Source organism: Amphiprion ocellaris, chromosome 13, assembly GCF_022539595.1.
Source record: "Amphiprion ocellaris isolate individual 3 ecotype Okinawa chromosome 13, ASM2253959v1, whole genome shotgun sequence".
Lineage (NCBI taxonomy): Eukaryota > Metazoa > Chordata > Actinopteri > Pomacentridae > Amphiprion > Amphiprion ocellaris.
In genome coordinates, this window is record NC_072778.1 from 1,320,021 (window position 1) to 1,343,089 (window position 23,069).

The 23,069-nt window shown below is 41.9% G+C and overlaps 1 protein-coding gene across 2 annotated transcripts; it reads right to left on the minus strand.

The window, feature by feature from the left end:
- Positions 1–24: 24 nt before the first annotated feature.
- Positions 25–22,697, minus strand: trappc11 (trafficking protein particle complex subunit 11). Of its 2 annotated transcripts, XM_023262005.3 has the most exons (30): positions 22,380–22,696; positions 21,508–21,736; positions 20,615–20,784; positions 20,436–20,506; positions 20,118–20,232; positions 19,939–20,038; positions 18,705–18,778; positions 18,360–18,456; positions 16,705–16,838; positions 14,642–14,783; positions 13,903–13,996; positions 13,626–13,705; positions 13,294–13,372; positions 12,213–12,267; positions 11,969–12,114; positions 11,631–11,692; positions 10,740–10,872; positions 9,138–9,268; positions 8,947–9,069; positions 8,226–8,419; positions 8,008–8,156; positions 6,319–6,440; positions 6,130–6,249; positions 5,983–6,048; positions 5,744–5,900; positions 2,486–2,597; positions 2,297–2,388; positions 2,064–2,197; positions 687–854; positions 25–589 (listed from the first exon to the last, which is right to left on the minus strand). In XM_023262005.3, exons 2-30 carry the CDS (start codon positions 21,715–21,717, stop codon positions 545–547), a joined length of 3,375 nt encoding a protein of 1,124 aa, XP_023117773.1. In that variant the 5' UTR covers positions 21,718–21,736; positions 22,380–22,696; the 3' UTR covers positions 25–544. The 2 variants fall into 2 exon arrangements, 1 of the variants encoding a protein (XP_023117773.1); XR_008603710.1 differs by lacking the exons at positions 25–589; positions 687–854 and having other exon boundaries at positions 2,151–2,197; positions 5,652–5,900; positions 22,380–22,697.
- Between the last annotated feature and the right edge of the window lie 372 nt (positions 22,698–23,069).

Below are 23,069 nucleotides of genomic sequence, written 5' to 3' on the forward strand. Positions count from 1 at the left end.
TCCATAGAAACATTCAGACACGAGTTTGCATCACTTCAGTTTAATCAAACCTCCGTCATGTTTCGATCGGATTCATTCATGGTTTCACTGTTAGATCAACATCAGTTCATCACATTCACTTTGCACACAAACAGACATTTTCCTGAACAACCACAAACTAATAGTGTTCATAATATTTCTGTGGAAACATTTGTTCTCGTATTTACAGTAAAGATGGGTCTGATTTTAGGGCCACTACTGATCAATGCTAATAAAGGAGGCCGAGGACAGATAAACATGACTTAAAAATGAAAATCTTTGTGTGAAAGTTTAGAAGAACAAACTGCAGCACAGACGTTTGCTAATATTTTACATGAAAAGAACTTTTCTCCACATTGGTCCAGTGGGGATGTTAAAGTGTGGGCAGGACGTCGCTCAGATCACAGTGGAGAATTCAGATACAAACAGCTGCTTCAGCCATGTTTAGATCATTTTATTGGGAACTGGTTAAAAAATGACGATACAAACAACGAGAAGATGTGGATCTAAACGGCTTATTCTGTGATCAGGCTGCAGCGATGGAGGCATCGTCCAGCTCTCGACCCTGAGGCTGCAGAGGAGAAGGAGTTTAAAACAGCAGCGAGTTTCTGTACGCTCAGTCAAGATGAGATAATCCTCTACTGATATCAGCGTTTGTGTTTGGTTACCTTGACGAAGATGCGCTGCGGCAGGAAGCGTCTCAGAGCGTTGGTGTTGGAGGTGGAGCAGCGCGGCAGGCTGATGTTCAGCTGGGGCAGCGTCTGGTAACCGGCCATCAGAGGGTAGTAATTATACAGCATCTGCTGCTCTGAGCCAGGAAGGATACGGAGACGAACCTAAACACAGGAAACACTGGGTCTGTTTGGAGCTTCAGAGATGGAAACGGGACATTTCAGCTTCAAATCTCCTTAACGGATCAACACACTTCAGCAGCAGAACTCCTTTAGACATATTTCATCAGTGGTGCTACAGAAATGAACTGAATTTAACTGAATTTCTAAAACAGCCTTTAACCCTCATCAGTACACGTGGATAAACCTATTAATCCGTACACTTCCAGCAGTAATTCATCTGTTTCATATTTCTGTACCTGTCCATATCCTCTCAGTGTAGATTTTCCTAAAACGTGTGTCGTTTATAGATACAAATATGAAAGAAACAATGAAATTACTACTGATGATTACTGACATTACTGACAATATTAGTGTAAGAACACTGAATGAAACACAACGCAACTGCAGCAGTGATCACAAGAGCAACACAAACACACATAAATAAAAGATGCACAGTCCTGCTGGGGGCCCCATGGGCCCCAAATGATTTTATTGTATAAACACCATAAACCTGGTTGAAATCAGATCAGCTTTGGTTTATGTGATGGAAACTCTGTGGGAGACGACTACCTAAAGGGACTGAAAAATCCAACTAATAAATAAAAAATATGACAACTTATATACCTGCATGTTCCCCAGGTGTACTGATGAGGGTTAAACAGACAAATGTTTGGACACTGTTCTCTTCATCAGGACTCTAAAGAACTTTGATGCTTCCATGAACAGCTCATTAGAGAAACACTAAACTGTGTTTTGTGAAGGGAAAAAAAACTGTTTCTCAGGCCTAAAGTAATTCAGCCCAAATTATCCTACAGTTTGTCATCCTTGCCGCCTGTTCCTCCTGCTGCTCCCAAACTGAGGCTGTAAACATGTTTATGAACTCTGTGCTCCTAATACGGCCCTGAGACAGACAGATACCTGCCAATGAAAACATACGAGTGAGAGACAACCGTGGTAAAGAAAACATGATTAAATTATTGTCCAGGTGGCGCTCCTGAACAGACAAAGATGTCACCATATTTGGATTGTAACCTAAATATGGCCTTCCTGTCTACTGCATATATACCTGAGGATAGAGACACTCCTCAGAAGTGATGCTGACAATCCTTGCATGAATGCTGCTTTGTTGTATCACTTCTCCTGATTCTTCTCCAACATGTTTTAAAGCAGCTGACAGAAACGCCGCTTTCAGATCTCTGAACCAAGCTGTACCTGCTTTAGTCCGGAGAACATGAAGGCATCAGACGGCTCCACAGCCATCTCCACCTCCTGGACCAGACCGGTTCTGTTCTCTATGTGGTAACGAACCGGAAGAGACTCTCTGACTCGCCCAAAGGAAGGTAAATCTGCATCACAAAAACACAACTGAACTCAGAAACATTTACTGAGAGGAAAATGTTCAACAACCAGCAGCTGGAAGGACAACAGAAGGTGTGTTCACTGACCAGCGTGGATGTAAAGGGGGACGGACTCCAGGATGACGTGAGGTAGAGTCACCGTGGTCTGGACCAGAGGACCGTCAGCACCGGACGACTTTCTGTCAGACACAAGAGGATGTTCAGACGAATGTTTAAGACTGATCAGCCGATTATACACACAGTAGATAGAGTAGATAGAGTACATGCAGGACTGACCTCCTCCAGGATATCAGGTACTGTCCTGTAGCTACAGTGCTGCTGTTGCTGGTCTGAACTGGACATCGCAGACAGAAACACTCGCTGGCACATTCACTGGTCTGAAGAACCACTGAACCACAAACACACAGCGTGGTACAGTCAGTAAAACACAGTGTGGTACAGTCAGTAAAACACACAGTGTGGTACAGTCAGTAAAACACAGTGTGGTACAGTCAGTAAAACACACAGTGTGGTACAGTCAGTAAAACACAGTGTGGTACAGTCAGTAAAACACAGTGTGGTACAGTCAGTAAAACACACAGCGTGGTACAGTCAGTAAAACACACAGCGTGGTACAGTCAGTAAAACACACCGTGTGGTACAGTCAGTAAAACACAGTGTGGTACAGTCAGTAAAACACACAGTGTGGTACAGTCAGTAAAACACAGTGTGGTACAGTCAGTAAAACACAGTGTGGTACAGTCAGTAAAACACAGTGTGGTACAGTCAGTAAAACACACAGCGTGGTACAGTCAGTAAAACACACAGCGTGGTACAGTCAGTAAAACACACCGTATGGTACAGTCAGTAAAACACAGTGTGGTACAGTCAGTAAAACACACAGCGTGGTACAGTCAGTAAAACACAGTGTGGTACAGTCAGTAAAACACACAGCGTGGTACAGTCAGTAAAACACAGTGTGGTACAGTCAGTAAAACACACAGTGTGGTACAGTCAGTAAAAAACACCGTGTGGTACAGTCAGTAAAAGACACAGCATGGTACAGTCAGTAAAACACAGTGTGGTACAGTCAGTAAAACACACAGCGTGGTACAGTCAGTAAAAAACACAGTGTGGTATAGTCAGTAAAAAACACCGTGTGGTACAGTCAGTAAAACACAGTGTAGTACAGTCAGTAAAACACAGTGTGGTACAGTCAGTAAAACACACCGTGTGGTACAGTCAGTAAAACACAGTGTGGTACAGTCAGTAAAACACACAGCGTGGTACAGTCAGTAAAACACACCATGTGGTACAGTCAGTAAAACACAGCGTGGTACAGTCAGTAAAACACACAGCGTGGTACAGTCAGTAAAACACACAGCGTGGTACAGTCAGTAAAACACACCGTGTGATACAGTCAGTAAAACACACAGCGTGGTACAGTCAGTAAAACACACCATGTGGTACAGTCAGTAAAACACAGCGTGGTACAGTCAGTAAAACACACAGTGTGGTACAGTCAGTAAAACACACCATGTGGTACAGTCAGTAAAACACAGCGTGGTACAGTCAGTAAAACACAGTGTGGTACAGTCAGTAAAACACACAGCGTGGTACAGTCAGTAAAACACAGTGTGGTACAGTCAGTAAAACACACAGTGTGATACAGTCAGTAAAACACACCGTGTGATACAGTCAGTAAAACACACTGCGTGGTACAGTCAGTTAAACACACCGTGTGATACAGTCAGTAAAACACACAGCGTGGTACAGTCAGTAAAACACACCATGTGGTACAGTCAGTAAAACACAGTGTGGTACAGTCAGTTAAACACACCACATGGTACAGTCAGTAAAAAACACACCGTGTGGTACAGTCAGTAAAACACACAGCGTGGTACAGTCAGTAAAACACACCGTGTGGTACAGTCAGTAAAACACAGTGTGGTACAGTCAGTAAAAGACACAGCGTGGTACAGTCAGTAAAAAACACACCGTGTGGTACAGTCAGTAAAACACACAGCGTGGTACAGTCAGTAAAACACACCGTGTGGTACAGTCAGTAAAACACAGTGTGGTACAGTCAGTAAAACACACCGTGTGTTACAGTCAGTAAAAAACACACCGTGTGGTACAGTCAGTAAAACACACACCGTGTGGTACAGTCAGTAAAACACACAGCGTGGTACAGTCAGTAAAACACACAGCGTGGTACAGTCAGTAAAACACACCGTGTGTTACAGTCAGTAAAAAACACACCGTGTGGTACAGTCAGTAAAACACACAGCGTGTGGTACAGTCAGTAAAACACACAGCGTGGTACAGTCAGTAAAAAACACACCGTGTGGTACAGTCAGTAAAACACACAGCGTGGTACAGTCAGTAAAACACACAGCGTGGTACAGTCAGTAAAACACACAGCGTAGTACAGTCAGTAAAACACACAGCGTGGTACAGTCAGTAAAACACACCGTGTGGTACAGTCAGTAAAAAACACAGTGTGGTACAGTCAGTAAAACACACAGCGTGGTACAGTCAGTAAAACACACCGTGTGGTACAGTCAGTAAAACACACAGCGTGGTACAGTCAGTAAAACACACCATGTGGTACAGTCAGTAAAACACACAGCGTGGTACAGTCAGTAAAACACACAGTGTGGTACAGTCAGTAAAAAACACCGTGTGGTACAGTCAGTAAAAGACACAGCGTGGTACAGTCAGTAAAACACACAGCGTGGTACAGTCAGTAAAAAACACCGTGTGGTACAGTCAGTAAAACACACCGTGTGATACAGTCAGTAAAACACACAGCGTGGTACAGTCAGTAAAACACACCATGTGGTACAGTCAGTAAAACACAGTGTGGTACAGTCAGTAAAACACACCATGTGGTACAGTCAGTAAAACACAGTGTGGTACAGTCAGTAAAACACACCACATGGTACAGTCAGTAAAAAACACCCCGTGTGGTACAGTCAGTAAAACACAGTGTGGTACAGTCAGTAAAACACAGTGTGGTACAGTCAGTTAAACACACCACATGGTACAGTCAGTAAAAAACACACCGTGTGGTACAGTCAGTAAAACACACAGCGTGGTACAGTCAGTAAAAAACAGTGTGTGGTACAGTCAGTAAAACACAGTGTGGTACAGTCAGTAAAAAACACACCGTGTGGTACAGTCAGTAAAACACGCAGCATGGTACAGTCAGTAAAACACAGTGTGTGGTACAGTCAGTAAAACACAGTGTGGTACAGTCAGTAAAAAACACACCGTGTGGTACAGTCAGTAAAACACGCAGCATGGTACAGTCAGTAAAACACACCGTGTGATACAGTCGCTTTATAAACACAGTAATAGTAATAGTAATAGTGGGTTTTATTAGCAAGACTCTGAGTTAGGGTTAGTAGGGTTAGTAAGGTTAAGGTTAGGGTTAAGGTTGGGTAGGAGTCTTTCCTACCTTCATGCAGCTGGGACTGTCGCTGTGCCGTGTTGGGTTATGGTTATAGCTAGGGTAGGGTAAGGGTTGGGGTAAGTAGGAGTCTTTGCTACCTTCATGCAGCTGGGACTGCAGCTGTGCCGTGTTGCTGGTCATAGTCTGCAGCTGCAGAGAGGAGGAGCTGAGCATCAGAGGCCATGGAGACAACGACAGGACGTCTGTCATCAGCAGGAAGGGAATCTCCATGGCGACGCGGTCCAGCGGCTCAAACTGAAAACACAGAGGAACAGATAAAACCACGGTTCTGAACACACTGATGAACCGATGAACACAGTAGTCATGAAGAACTAACCTTTGTGGAGACAAACTTCACCGACACCTCGAACGGGACCACGGTTTCTATGGTTACTGTCTCATCCTGGAGAGTAAACAGATGATCAGTTAAACTCAAACCAGCTGTTCTACCTGGGTTCAACCTGTGATCCTTCCAGCTTCTCACCTTGTGACATTTACAGACGATGCCGCGTCCCTCCACCATGGTGGAGATGCTGTAGGCCACATGGAACAGGAAGACCCTCGGTCCGGTGGACACACAGCGGACATAAACACTTCTCTCCAGCTACAACAACACAATCAGTCAGTCTGTGTGGAGCTGCAGGTGAGGGGTAGACATCAGACATCTCTGTACCTTCTCTCCTGGTTTCAGATCTCCCAGAGGAACATCAGGCAGCAGAGCAGGAGAACCTTCATCACAAACCTTCGACCCATCCAGGGTCACGTGGGTCGACTGACTGAGGTTAGCGTCCTGCCCTGAACACAACCAGACACTTTTCTCATTATTGGTATTAATACTTTTATTGACAACAAATCAGATGTCCTCTTTTATCTCCGAAGCAGCCTCCTCTCTGTCAATCATCACCTCAGCCCCGCCCACAGCTCTCTCTGATTGGACACACGTCGTGATGAACAGTCAATCACTGAAGGCTGTTGATGAGCTCATTAGCAGACGGTAGCAGCTAACAGCTAGCAGCTAAGCTAGAGTCTGGAAAACAACAACTAGTGAAGCTCCAACATCTGCACCTTAGTGGAAAATTAAAGAGACGGGACAGACAACTAAAAGACAGTCTGCTATTGATCTAAATCAGGGGTGTCCAACTCATCTTAGTCCAGTCTGATCTCCAGTGGACCGGACCAATAAAACCACAGCAGAATAACCTAGAAATAACCACAACTCCTAATTTTAATCACAGTTACATGGAACTGAACAATCTAGTATTTCACTTTATGATCAAAACGACAGACAAAAAAGGACAAAAAAACCCACCAAAAACAAGACAAAATATTACATTAAGATAAAAACAAGGGGAAAAAATGACAAAAATTTAGACAAACAACACGAAACAAAGCAAAAAAGAGACAAAAAATACGACAAAAAATTTAAAGCGACAAAAAAATGGACAAATGACATAAGCAAGACAAAAAAAACCGAAAAAAGACAAAAATTAATGCACAAAACAATGAATAAAGCAAAACACAAAATGACAAAACTGAGAAAAATGAAAAAAATGAGACAAACAACACGAAACTAAACAAGAGACAAAAAAAATGACAAAAAAGTTACACAGCGACAAAAAAATGAATTGACGACAATAATGAGACAAAAAAATTCTACAAATTACACAAATAAGACAAAAAAGTAGAGAAACACAAGTGAGACAAAAAAACACAAAACGACAAATAAAGCAAAACATAAAATGACACAAACAAGACAAATAAACCAAGTGAACAAAAAGGAAACACAAAACAACAAAAACATGAAACAAACAACAAAGATCAGACAAAAACAACAAAAACAAGACAAAATATTAGAAAAATGAAACACACAACGACAAAAGAACAATGAACAATCTAGTATTTTACTTTATGATCCAAACAACTTGTCATGGTCTAGAAATGATTTTAAATGTATAGTTTTGCTAATTTACAATCTGCAGTTAATGTCTTCTCTGGAATTTTTACACTTTGAGGACCTGATCGGACCCTCTGGAGGACCGGTTTTGGTCCGCTGGCCGCATGTTGGACACCCCTGATCTAAACCAATCGATTGATCAGTAAATAGTCCTGATGTCATGTGACTCTGATGTCATCTCTACATGTTCATTCATAGTATTCCTTTTTAATGAACTACGGTAATCTGGTTCTGAATGTCGGGTTCCTGCTGTTAATGTAGAACATTTCATCTTTATCAGTTACCTGTCATTTTTAATCACCAACAATCAATACTGATCCAGATAAAACCTTTATAGATCCCGGTAAAAACACAGAGTTTAATCTGGAAATGAAACCCTGAGGGATCAGGAGGAGCTCCGTCTGCTACCTGGTTTGAGGCCGGCGGTCAGTTTGACGTCCTTCGCCACGGTCCCCTCCTGTGATTGGACTGTGAGGCTGATGCAGAACATCTCATTAGTCAGAGCCGGAGGCTGGTGGCTCAGCTGGACAGAGATCTTCGGGACTCTGGAGATGATCCTGAACATGAAGACAACCGTCAGACGTACTGGTTTTACCTCAGAGGATCCTGCAGACGGATGTTCTTACATGGTGCTGGGCTGCAGGTTCAGGCTGTCCCAGTCCACGTCCTGACGACTCTCCAAGCCCCGCCCCCATCGCCGTGATGACCTGCTGGCCTGCAAAGCCTCATGGGTAGAAGCAGCATCTCCTCCAGCTCCCCTCCAGCTCAGAAACACACAGCGGCCGGAGTCGCTGCCCAGCATCACCTCCACACCCGTCATCTAAAGATTAAACATTAGTTCATATCTGTTCTATTAACCCTCCTGTTGTCTTCATTTATGGGCACCAAAAAATATTGTTTCCTTGTCTGAAAAGAATCCAAAAATTCAGCAAAAAAATTCTTCAAATTTCTGACAATTTGCAAAACCTTCAGGAAGAAAATTCCAATGATTCCTTAAAAGTTTCCCTTAAAAGTTTTAAAATCCCCCAAATTTGGCAAGAAAATTCTTGTAAATATTTTCAAAAACTGAATAAAAGTCTTCCAAAAAAATCCTAAAAATATCTGCAGGGATTCCAGATATATCAGTAAAACTTCCAAGATTTTTTGTGAATGTTCTTCAGAAACATTTTGAACATTTCTTTTTCCCACCAAAAAATGTTCAAAGATTTCCCAAAAATGTTGAAAATGTGGACATCAGAAGTTTCACTGTGAAAATATATTTTTTTCCACATTTTCAAACTTTAAAACAGGTTAATTTGACCTGCAGGACGACACGAGGGTTAAACATCTACCAAAACATCGCCTCACCTCGATCTTCTTGCCGACGTCTTCGGTTTTTGCCACGAAGCTGAAGTTGTAGCATTTGGTTTTTCCAGGAAAGAGAGTCATGTTCTCCTGACCCGCCTCCACCACACACCACTGGTTATACTCCTGAACACACACACACACAGTTAGTTTAATCAGCTGGTTACCTGGTTAGTTTAATCAGTGGAGGTTACCTGGTTACTGAGGCTGACAGCCAGCTTGTGGAAGTTAACAGGATGAGGACAGTCGACTCGGAGGAAAACCTGCAGCTGGATGGGCTGGTCCACATGGAAACTGGGAGACTGGAACCTGGATTTACACTGGACTGGACCACAGATAGAAAACATTAGAATGGGTATTAACATGAACACCAACAGGACTAACTGGTTTATCAGGTTATAAACATCATAACTACAGGACTAACTGGTTTATCAGTGGTTATAAACATCATAACTACAGGACTAACTGGTTTGTCAGTGGTTATAAACATCATAACTACAGGACTAACTGGTTTATCAGGTTATAAACATCATAACTACAGGACTAACTGGTTTATCAGTGGTTATAGACATCATAACTATAGGACTAACTGGTTTATCAGGTTATAGACATCATAACTACAGGACTAACTGGTTTATCGGGTTATAGACATCATAACTACAGGACTAACTGGTTTATCAGTGGTTATAGACATCATAACTATAGGACTAACTGGTTTATCAGGTTATAGACATCATAACTACAGGACTAACTGGTTTGTCAGGTTATAAACATCATAACTACAGGACTAACTGGTTTGTCAGGTTATAAACATCATAACTACAGGACTAACTGGTTTATCAGTGGTTATAATCATCATAACTACAGGCCTAACTGGTTTATCAGTGGTTATAAACATCATAACTACAGGACTAACTGGTTTGTCAGGTTATAAACATCATAACTACAGGACTAACTGGTTTATCAGTGGTTATAAACATCATAACTACAGGACTAACTGGTTTATCAGTGGTTATAGACATCATAACTACAGGACTAACTGATTTATCAGTGGTTATAAACATCATAACTACAGGACTAACTGGTTTATCAGTGGTTATAGACATCATAACTACAGGACTAACTGGTTTATCAGGTTATAAACATCATAACTACAGGACTAACTGGTTTATCAGGTTATAGACATCATAACTACAGGACTAACTGGTTTATCAGGTTATAAACATCATAACTACAGGACTAACTGGTTTATCAGTGGTTATAGACATCATAACTACAGGACTAACTGGTTTATCAGTGGTTATAGACATCATAACTACAGGACTAACTGGTTTATCAGTGGTTATAGACATCATAACTACAGGACTAACTGGTTTATCAGTGGTTATAGACATCATAACTACAGGACTAACTGGTTTATCAGGTTATAAACATCATAACTACAGGACTAACTGGTTTATCAGGTTATAGACATCATAACTACAGGACTAACTGGTTTATCAGGTTATAAACATCATAACTACAGGACTAACTGGTTTATCAGTGGTTATAGACATCATAACTACAGGACTAACTGGTTTATCAGTGGTTATAGACATCATAACTACAGGACTAACTGGTTTATCAGGTTATAAACATCATAACTACAGGACTAACTGGTTTATCAGGTTATAAACATCATTCAACACTGAACCACTGAACACTACAAACTGGTCTCAGGTTTTCATTCCAGTTAACAAACAGCAGTAAAGTAATAAACCAGTCTTATATTGCTGTTCCAGTGATTGTTTACTCACTGAATGGGATGTAGTCTTGAACCTCTACAGTCAGCTCATTGGACCCGGCCAGAGCCATGCGGTCGGTCCACAGGGACCGGGCAGCGCTGACAGAGGACGGATCAGAGTCCGGCTCTGCATCAGGAACCTCATTCTGAAAATAATTCCATGAACAACTTTAACAGATTTTCCTGGTGAGTGACCTGGCAGACCGCTGGATAGCGGATCATTACTGATCAATGTGTGGGAGGCTAACGATGACCTAATGGACCGAAACCTACAGGACCAACATGGTTCTGAAGGTTCTTCTACTGTAACAGCTTCATTCAGTGGTTTTGGTAACATACAGATCAGCTGATTTACAGATAAAAATTCTTCCCTTAGAGATTTACCGTGGAGATCTAACTCCTCAGCATCAGTTACCATGGAGATCCAGCTCCTCAGCATCAGTTACCATGGAGATCTAACTCCTCAGCATCAGTTACCATGGAGATCCAGCTCCACAGCATCAGTTACCATGGAGATCTAACTCCTCAGCATCAGTTACCATGGAGATCCAGCTCCTCAGCATCAGTTACCATGGAGATCCAGCTCCTCAGCATCAGTTCCCATGGAGATCTAGCTCCACAGCATCAGTTACCATGGAGATCCAGCTCCTCAGCATCAGTTACCATGGAGATCCAGCTCCACAGCATCAGTTACCATGGAGATCTAACGCCTCAGCATCAGTTACCATGGAGATCCAGCTCCACAGCATCAGTTACCATGGAGATCCAGCTCCACAGCATCAGTTACCATGGAGATGGAGCAGGTTAAACCTGAACAACCTTTGTGACAGTGAAAACTCTGACTTTAAGCTCAACATACCTGCTGACTCACGAATCTCCATCTCTCTGGAGAACTCTGACTCACCATCAGGACTTTGATGAGATTCTTCTCAATCTTGGACTTCTGCTCCTCCTTCAAGGTTGAAGCTATAAGACAAGAGATACTTCTAAGTTTTATACTAAAATGTCATGCATTTTTTTTTTCTGTCACTAATGGGTTGTGGACAGTCTGCTGAACCTCAGAGTGTTTAATCTGAAGGCCTGGATGGACCAGCAGCTTCTACACAGTAGGATTCCTCATTAAGCATTTACTGACCAGTTCTACAGGAATTTTACTTCTTTCCTGGACAGAACCGACCTACGAATGTTCTCAGGGAACCTGGTTTAGAACATTTGAGACGATTGTCTCAAAGGTCAGCTCACCTCTGCCCAGCAGCTCCATGCAGTAGATGATGTAGTCCTTCACACTGGCCATCAGGTAAGCACAACGCAGAGCCGTGGTCAGGATGGAGGTCAGCAGAGCCCACCACCGCTCTGTCCGATAGTCACACATCACGTAGTCCAGCAGCCTGGAAACAGGTTCAGATCTTTATTCCTGCTTCTGTAGAACAGAGTTCAGGGTTTGACATGAGAGGAATCATCTTCATTAGAGCAGTGGCTGACTTACTTCAGAGCCTTGGTGTAGTCTTTAGCGTGATAATATTCTTCTCCCATCTGCACCACTGAGGAGACACAATCAGACAAACACTAAGACGACTGTGTTGGGATTCAACTATGAAAGAAACTTCTGTGGACGGCTAAAAAACATTTCATTTTCTTTACATGAGCTTCAATCTGCTTCCAGCATCACTGTAGACATGTTCCATTTCCTAACAGCTCAGAAACGTTCATCGTGTCTTCTTGTTAATACAGTAGTTCTGAGTTCTTTTGTTCAGACATAGAATGAATCGACAGATCTTGATTACCTTCTGGACAGTTTCAACAAAAACTTTCGCCTTCTTCAGAAGTGTCTCACTGACAGTCTGACTGTCAACCGGCAGATTTTTCAGACGACAACACGACTCACAAGATCTCAGAAAGAAAAAGCACTACAGGAAAATCTCAAATCTACAACATCAGACCACTGCAAAAGGAACTAGAAAAGCACTCAGAGAGCGCAGTACTCCTCCAAGGCTGCTCAGTTGACGTAACATTTTTGACGGATGAAATCTGACTATAAGCCGCATCACTGCCAAAATCTAATCACTTGGTCATTGTGTCATTTCTGACCTTCTCTGAAAATTTCATCCAAATCTGTTGCTCCGTGCTTCAGTAATGTTTCACACAGACAGACAGACAAACGTACGCCGATCGTCACAGAACTCTGCCGTTCGTTGGGCGGAGGAACAATCATATCATGGACTGGGACGGGGCAAGAATCATCGGAACTGAAGGCAACAAACTAAAACTCTGGATGAAGGAGTCTATGGAGATCAGGAGGTCATGAACAGGGACGAGGGTGGCTTCATGCTGTCCCACACCTGGGATACTCAAGTCCAGAAGAAATAGGACGGTGGGGTTGCGGTGTGCCTGGTGGGGTGGTCGGGTCCATTGGGCTCACCAGGGCATGCCATTACGGCGTGGTTGGCCTGGCGAAAGTTTTCACCAAAACTGTCAAGGTAATCAAGATCTGTAATGTTCCATCTCCTCCAGGGACCAGATGTCTCCTACAGCAGTGAGAACATGAAATCTAAACCACTGATACGTACTGAGGTGACTCTTCATCCGAGGACATTTGTACTTCTTGAACTGGGCGACGGCGTTACTGAGCAGGGCGATGATCAGCTCCTGCAGAAACAGAAGGAAACAGCAGAATAAAACAGCAGCTTCAGAGAATAAAACACAGAGATGGATCTGTGAAGGAGGTTTGGAATCAGAAGATCCATATTTAGCTGGAGCTCAGTAGAAACACTGCAGCTCTAAATAACGTGATGAACAGACAGAAACATGAGGCCATTCTATTCACAGCTGGTTTTAACTCCGGCTTTAAGCAGATGACTGAACTCCAGGACTTCTCACAGCGTTCAGAGTTTGTTCTTACAGAATGAGGAACATCTCGCTCTTTAATCTGCAGAGCTAGAATCCCCGTCTTCTCCTTCTCTGCATCTGGAGGATCGATACCTGCAAATACAACCATAAACAAGTCCTGTTTTACTGCTACAGTTCATTTACATTCAAACACAGCTCCAGTGTTACCCAGTCTAGAGAAATGAGTAAAAGAAGGCTGATATTATCTACCACCACATGATTATTAGGAGCTGATTGGTGAAATATGAGCCCCAGGTGGCACTAATTCTTCAGTAACAGGTTAGACCTACTCTGGTGTCCTTGTCTCCAGGGTCTCTGTCCATAGAAGTCCAGTCCTGCAGTCTGGGTGTCCAGCGGGTCAGGAGACGGGTAACCGAGTCCACCCTAACAGGAAAATAAAAATAAACTGTTAACTGACTCCACCCTAACAGGAAAATTAATTTAACCCTCCTGTTGTCCTCATTTACAGGCACCAAAAAATATTGTTTCCATGTCAGGAAAAAATCCAAAAATTCAGCAAAAAAATTCCCCAAATTTCTGAAAATTTGCAAAACCTTAAGGAAGAAAATTCCAATAATTCCTTAAAAGTTTCTCTTAAAAGTTTTATTTTCAAAAAATCCTCCACATTTGGCAAGAAAATTCTTGTAAATATTTTCAAAAAACGAGTAAAAATCTTCCAAAAAATCCTAAAAATATCTAAAGTGATTCTATATATATCAGTGAAACTTCTTATATTTTCTTTAAGAACATTCACATAAAAATCTACCAAAATCCAGCGAAATTTGCTGGATTTTGGTAGATTTTGTTTGTGAATGTTCTTAAGAAACATTTTTAACATTTCGTTTTTTCCACCAAAAAATGTTCAAAGATTTCCCAAAAATGTTGAAAATGTGGACATCAAAAGTTTCACTTTTAAAATATTATTTTTTTCCCCCACATTTTCAAACTTTAAAACGGGTCAATTTGACCCACAGGACGAAACGAGGGTTAACAGGTGTTAATTTCAATTATTGGGAGGTGATTTGTTACCTGACAGAGCTGCTGGGCCTGGTGTTTCCTGTCCTGGCTGTAGCATGCAGCCTGCTGGTAGTAGAATCCAGGGTTCTGGGTCTGGATGGCCGTCAGACCCAACTTTATGGCTTCATCAAAGAGCTCCCCGAAGGACTGGAACCTGTCAGCAGCACAGAGACACTCAGGATCTGGGTGTACTTTTACTACTGTACACAGCACTAGTCCAGAATCAGGTATAAAGACTGATCCTGATGAAGGTTTTAACACTTCTGTTTGTGAGTAAATCCTGAAATAAACTGTTTTATTTCCACATTTAACACGACTGTCCTGTTTTAAGTTTTCTCATCTAATTAGTATACAGAGTAAAAACTCTCTAACGGGCTCACAGACAGCATCCTGGAGCTGCTTTTATTGTTCTAGTTTCCTGTTGTACCATTTCCTATGAATTATACGTCTTAATCAGGTTGATGTGACGGCTGTTTACTGCATCACGTACAGTCACGGCACCCCTGGAGTTTTTCCACAAAATTCACCATTCCTCTCAGAAACTGTTGCAGTTCCAAATGTTGTTGGTATACATGTGTTTATTTCCTTGACATGGAAAAACACAAAAAAAGCAGAAGAAAAAAAGACAAAACTGACATAATTTTACACAAAACTCAAAAAATGGGCCGGTCAAAATTATTGGCATCCTTTTAAAGCTGTGGTTAAATCATTATATTTCAAGCATGTGATGCTCGTTTAAACTCACCTGTGGCAGTAAGAGGTGCTGCTAACATAGAATTCACACCTGAATCAGTTAGAATGTCTAAAAGTTGACTCAATGTGTGTCACACCAAGCATGGAGAAGAGGAAGAAGAGCCCAGAAGTGTCTGAGGACGTAAGAAGTTGTGTAAAAATATGAACAATCTCTAGGTTACCAGACCATCTCCAGAGATCTGGAAGTTCCTTTGTCCACTGTGTGTAAAATAATGCAGAAGATTATAACCCATGGAACTGTGGCTAATCTCCCTGGATGGGGACGGAAGAGAAAAACTGATGAAAGAATGAAACCCAGGATAGTCTGAATGGTGGCTAAACATCCTTAGTCAACTTCCACACAGATCCAGGCAGATCCTGCAGACTCAGGGTGCAAAAGTGTCAGCTCGGTCCATACGTTGTCATCTGAATGAGAAGAAGATCTATGGCAGGAGACCGAGGAGAACCCCACTGCTGACAAAGAGACATAAAAAGACACACTGGAGTTTGTAAAAATGTACCTGAGTAAGCCTCAGTCCTTCTGGGAGAATGTTTAGTGGACAGATGAGACTAAGGTGGAGCTTTCTGGAAAAGCACGTCATTCTACTGTTTACAGAAAACGGAATGAGGCCTACAAAGAAAAGAACACAGTACCTACAGTCAGACATGGTGGAGGTTCAAAGATGTTCTGGGGTTGTTCTGCTGACGGTGTGAGGAATCATGAAATCTGGAGACTATCAAAATATTTTGGACCCCAATATAGGGCCTAGTGTCAGAAAGCTGGGTCTGAATCAGAGGTCATGTGTGTTCCAGCAGAACAATGACCCCAAACATACCTCAGATAGCACCAAGAAATGGTTGGAGACAAAGTTCTGGAGAGTTCTGAAGTGGCAGCAGTGAGTCCAGATCTAAATCCCATTGAACACCTCTGGAGAGATCTGAAAACTGCTGTTTCTAGAAAGAACCCTTCAAATCTGAGAGACCTGGAGCAGTCTGTAAAAGAAGAGTGGTCCAAAACTCCATCTGAGAGGAGTAAGAAGCTCGTTGATGGTTACAGGAAGACACTGGTTTCAGTTATTTCTACCAAAGGGTGTGCAACCAAATACTGAGCTGAGGTTTGCCAACAATGATGTCCGGACCGATTTTTGAGTTTTCTGTAAAATTCTGTCAGTTTTGTCTTTTTTCTTCTGCTTTTTTGTGTTTTTTCATGTCAAGGAAATAAACACATGTATACCAACAACATTTGGAACTGCAACAGTTTCTGGGAGAAATGGTGAATTTTGTGGAAAATCTCCAGGGGTTCCAATGCTTTGGTCCATGACTGTAGATGGTTGTTCACTCACTGCTTGGACATCCAGGCGGCGTGTTCGAAGGCCAGCTCAGCGCTGCCGATCTTCTTCTTACACAGGTCGATGTGTTTCCTGAACTGAGCGATAGCATCTAAAGGAGTGTTGTGCTGAAAACACAGACGGCAGATCTACAGAAGAAAGAGACACACTGGGTAAACTGGTGGAAACTGGTTTATTCTGAACAGTGAAGCTCAATAACAGAATCATCAGGTGAGAATCAGCTGCTGACGGTCTAATTATCATCATCATCACCACCACCACCACCATCATCATCATCATCACCACCATCATCATCACCACCATCATCACATCACCACCACCACCATCATCACCACCATCATCATCATCACCACCACCACCACCATCATCATCATCATCACCATCACCACCACCACCATCATCACCATCATCATCATCACCACCACCACCACCATCATCACCACCACCATCATTACCACCATCATCATCATCACCACCACTATCATCATCACCACCACTATCATCATCACCATCATCATCACCACTATCATCATCATCACCACCACCATCACCACCACCATCATCACCACCACCATCATCATCATCACCATCATCGCCACCATCATCATCATCACCACCACCATCACCACCACCATCATCATCACCATCACCACCACCATCATCATCATTACCACCATCATCATCATCACCACCACCATCATCACCATCACCACCATCATCACCATCACCACCATCATCATCACCACCACCATCATCATCATCACCACCACCATCATCACCATTACCATCATCATCATCACCATCATCATCATCATCACCACCACCACCACCGCCATCGCTTTGTGATTTTTGTCTAATTTTTTGTCTCTTTTTTGCTTTGTTTTGTGTCGTTAGTCTCATTTTTGTAATATTTTGTCTTGTTTTTTGTCTGACTTTTGTCTTTCCTCATGTTTTTATCGTTTTCTGATTTTTGTTGTTTGTCGTTCCCTTTTTGTCTCGCTTGTGTTTTTTGTCTTATTTTGTCATTTTGTGTTTTGCTTTTTTCGTTGTTTTGTGTGCCATTCTTGTCATTTTGTGTTCTTTTTGTCTCACTTGTGTAATTTCTTCTGTAATTTTTTGGGGTCTTTTGTGTTTTGTTTCGTGTTGTCTCATTTGTCATTTTGTTTCTCGCTCTTGTAAAATTTTGTCTTTTGTGTTTGTTTTTTGTCTGACTTTTGTTGTTGTGATCATAAAGTAAAATACTATACCATTCAGTTCCAGATGACTAAATGTTGTGTTCCTTTGTCGACACCCTGTGATGTGGAAGTTGTAATGTGGAAATGATAAACTGAGGCTGAATGTTGCTGAAACTGAATTTATTTTTCTTCATAAATTTCATGACGTTTTGAAAAAAGATAATTCTTTAAATGATTTTCAGAATGTACTTTTTGGCACTTAACGGAAAAAAATGGAGTTGTGGTTATTTCTAGGTTATTCTGCTGTGGTTTTACTGGTCTGGTCCACTGGAGATCAGACTGGACTGGATGTGGAACCTGGACTATGAGGAGTTGGACTCTCCTGCTGTAAACTCTGATCTGAGTTCAGACGGACTTTAACTTCCTGTTCCTGTAATCATTTAACATAAACTGACCAACATTCATTAAATGTACCTTATAGTTGATGAATCCAGCCATGGTTTTAATCTCCAATATGTTGGTCTCGTGCGCTCTGAGCTCGTGCACGAGGCTGTATGCGGTTCTGTAGTACCTGAAGCCACAAACACACACAGTGTTCAGGACAAACTGCAGGTTTTTCTGCTTCATCGCTCTCAGTGCTTCACTGAACACATCTAGTCCCAATGGAAAACTAAAACACTTAAAGGCTGCAGAAGATTTGATTTAAATAATAAAGTTAATAAGAGACTAAAGTGAAACACTGCCTATCTGCTGGAGTTATCTTGAAGTGTTTTCTACCACAGCTTCATATTCAGCCTCCACTGTGAAGCTCAGACTTACTTCAGAGCGTTCTGAGTGTCCTGCTTCAGCTCACTGAAGAAAGCAATTTTAAACTGGTGTCGGACAAACAGCAGCTGGAACATCAGGAGATAAAAACAGCGATTAATCAGCTTTACTGTCACTTCTTCAACATGTTCCTGACACACCAAGGATTAAATGACCCGACTGTCTCTTCATGCAACAGGAGACGTTAAATGAACACTTAGAAGGTTCTGAGATACAAACTATAATATAATTTAGAAACACAATATAAAACAAGAAAAGCACTCAGAGAGCAGTCCTCCTCCAAGGCTGCCCAGTCTTTGTATCAGTTCAGACGGATAAAATCTTCAATACATAAATGACCTTGCTCTGAGCACAGGTGTGTGTCATGTATGTGTACGTTATGTACAGATCACGTGACCTAAATATGTAGCGGGCGGCAGGAATTGATGGGACTCAGAAACACCCCCACAATTTAATCAGTTGTTCCTTGTATCATTTATGACAGATATGTCCTGATCAGTCCTCAGTGGTGGATTTGTAGTAGGATCACAATCATGTGATCATGTAGTGTTCACTTGTTGTCATGGTTACAGTGACGCCGTGTCGCTATCTGGCAATGATACAGAAATCTTTAACAAATCCGTGGATCCAGACTACAACACAAAACAACCAAAACAACAAAAAACAATAAAAACAAGACACAAAACAACAAAAACAAAAACAAGACATAAAAAGACAACAAGACACAAGATGACTAAAATGAGACGCAAAATGGTAAAAACAAGACACAAAAACGACAAAAATGAGACATAAAATGACAAAAATGAGACAAGATGACAAAAACGAGACAATACGACAAAAATGAGACGCAAGATGACAAAAACAAGATGGAAATCTTTAACAAATCCGTGGATCCAGACTATAAGCTGCATCACTGCCAAAATCTAATCTCTTGGTCCTTGAGTCATTTCTGATCTTCCCTGAAAATTTCATCCAAATCCGTTAGTCTGTTTTAGAGGAATGTTGCTGATGGACAGATAGACGGATTAATGTACGCCGATCGTCACATAACTCCACCACATTCCTTGGCGCAGTGGAAAAAAAAAAAAGATTTAAAGAGTAAACTGAGTGAATTAAGAACTAGAAAGAGAAAAATCAGGTAAACTGAGAACAAAGGAAGTAAAACTAGAACTAAAACTTTGGTAATCTGGCGTTAAACTCTTTCCAGAAACATCCACGGCGTTTCTACCTGATGAGTTGTCTTGTTCAGGAACTCCTTGTGTGATTTGACTCGACGGATCTCCGTGTAATAGTACGTCTGAGCGTGTTCGTAGAAGGCGTTCTCCAACCTTCAGAAACACACCAATAAGAAGTTCAGGCCACAGGTGAACATTCAGACCAAACCAGCTGGTTCAGGGGATTATCTACCTGATGATGTAGCCCACCAGGTGGTCGGTGTGTGGCAGAACAAAGAGGCTTTTTCCAGACAGATCGCAGGCGTTACAAAGAGCTGAAGCTCTCTCAGATGCTACCAGGTCTTCTCCTGTGCAGATAAAACAGACGGTTAAAGTGTTTCTGATCATCCTGTGGATTCCATCAGGTCCATATTCAGAACATCCCACTGAGGAAGATCTGCAATGATCTGGTACAGCTTCCTCAATCACAGAAAATAATGTGTTCAGGTGGATGTTTTCACTTCTGAGTCAGATAACAAACCTGAGATGTCCCAGGGTTAGTCTAGTTTACCTGGAGGTAGAGGAGTTTTCTTCTGGATTAGAACCACGGCCACTTTGGTGTTCCTGCCCTGAAGACTGGTCCTACAGATGAACAGAAACACGAGATCTGCTGTTTTCGAACTGAGGATGAGTTAAACAGCAGCTTCAGTCAGAGATAAAGTTAATTACACACAATTTAACTTCACCAACCTGACTATCTCTACTTTAGTGGCACATTCAGACTGTTTCTCCTTCCACTGAGGGTCGTCCCAGTCCAGCTCGTAGAACAGAACCACCAGAGCCGGTACCAGGTTCAGGTGTTTGTTCATCCAGCCCGTCTTCAGGATGCCTTTGGGGATGTACCACTCATAGGACGTACGCTAGACAAACACAGGAGGAGACAAACCTGTTCAGAAGCAGAAAGTCTGCACACATTTTTTACACTGATGCAGGAGAATCTAAACCATCATTTAAATTCTGAGCTCAGACAAACATTACTGAGTTCCTGTTTGAAATCATGGGTTGTGTTTAACCCTTGTGTCGCCCTGCGGGTCAGATTTACCCGTTTTAAAGTTAGAAATTGTGGAAAAAAAATATATTTTCACAGTGAAACTTCTGATGTCCACATTTTCAACATTTTTGGGAAATTTTGGAACATTTTTTGGTGGAAAAAAAGAAATGTTAAAAATGTTTTTTTAAGAACATTCACATAAAAATCTACCAAAATCCAGCGAATTTCACTGGATTTTGGTAGATTTTTTGTGAATGTTCTTAAGAGAATATTAGAAGTTTTACTGATATATATGGAATCACTTTAGATATTTTAGAATTTTTTTGGGAAGATTTTTAATCATTTTTTGAAAATATTTATAAGTATTTTCTTGCCAAATTTGGGGGATTTTTTTAAAAAATAAAACTTTTAAGAGAAACTTTTAAGGAATTATCTTCCTGAAGGTTTTGCAAATTTTCAAAAATTTGAAGAATTTTTTTGCTGAATTTTAGGATTTTTTTCAGACAAGGAAACAACATTTATTGGTGCCCGTAAATGAGGACAACAGGAGGGGTAAAGGGACGTTGTAGTGTTTTAATGATAAATTTGTCACCTTAGTGCGACATTTGGGGTATTCATGGTCTCCTGGCAGCACTTTGAAAGAGATGGGGACTCTGTCGGCTCGACGGTTGGCACAGAAGGCGTCCCAAATGGCCCGATGCACAGCGTTGTAGACCACATCCAGACCCGTTAGAGCCACGAAGGCCATGGGCCGACAGCATAGCTCTGGAGGAAGCTCCCACTGGGAACCTGCCATCACCATGGTTTAACAGCAGAGGAACCTGCAGACAGAAACACACCTTTAGAACAGTCTAGCAGAATGTCTGTCTGTGGAAAAACACCCAGATACATTATGCTAATGTAGTTCATTTAAATGATCAGTAATGCCTAATAATTATCTGTTAATATTCAGTTTTATTTCCAGAGTTTGAGGCTGAAACTGAAACAGGATTTTCCAAAACAGGTTGAAGTAAAACACATTTCTGACAGAAAGAATGTTGATTTTATGCAAGAAATCTGCTGGTTTCACTAGAAAATTAACAGCTAAATGAAGTCAAACCAGGGCCCAGTGACACAGAGACTTTATGAATTAACAGGTCACAAAACTGGAAGGTTAGCATTAGCTTAGCAGAGCTAGGCTGCTGTTTACATGGTTCAGACAGCAGCTAGACCGTTTCACAGCGCTGTGCTTGAACATAGTTCTACACACAGAGAAGGTCGTTAGTCATATAAAAGTCTATTAGGGATGTAAAAGTTGCCTGGCATTAGTTTCTGATGGTCAGATTAATTAGCATCGCTAAGACGGAAGCGGAACTGAGCTAGCTTAAGTCGGCTAACACTAGCAGCTGTTAGCATCCCTAATAAACCCACATTAAAGAGCTTTTTTAAACGTGTCAACCGGTGCATGTTCAATCCACAGCTTACCTTAGTTGCATCCCTCCAGGTGAGCCGCTACAGGTGCTCAGCTCCAGGTAAGCCTGGCTGGATTAGCTATTAGCTAGCTGTTAGAACGTCAGTGGGTTTCTAATGGGGTAGCAGCTAGCTAGCCGGTGGGCGAGGCTGCTAATTAACAAGTACACGTCAGTGCACGTTTGGTTTTATCTGTCTGAGCTGGTTTTAGCTGAATCCCTCCTCTGGTCACCTTTAGACAGCTGGTTCCCGGTGAGTTAAGCTCAAAGAGCCAGAAGATAATGTTAGTTTAGCGGCTGAAGCAACAACAACTCCGGCTAGCTGCTTCTTCTTCTGGGGTCCTTATCAGCAGAGTGTCGCATTAGCGCCTCCAGCAGGTCGGACTGAGGCTACACACATATAAAATACAACTTTTCTACAGTTCTACAGTTTCATTTAGCGGCTTTTATCCAAACTACAGCTGAGAGGAGATAGAACAGAAAGGTTCTAGTGAGGAGGAAACAACCTGCATAAGATAAAACATCTTCCTGAGGGTTTGAACCACTTATCCTCTCTGCATCATATTTCTGACAGCAAACAACAAATCCTGCTGTCCGCTGTGTTCTAGTATGTTCTATTATGTTCTGTTCTTTTATGTTCTCTTATGTTCTACTGTGAATAGTGTTGACTCTTAGAAGAAGAAGAGCTTCGAGGAACTTTCTTCAC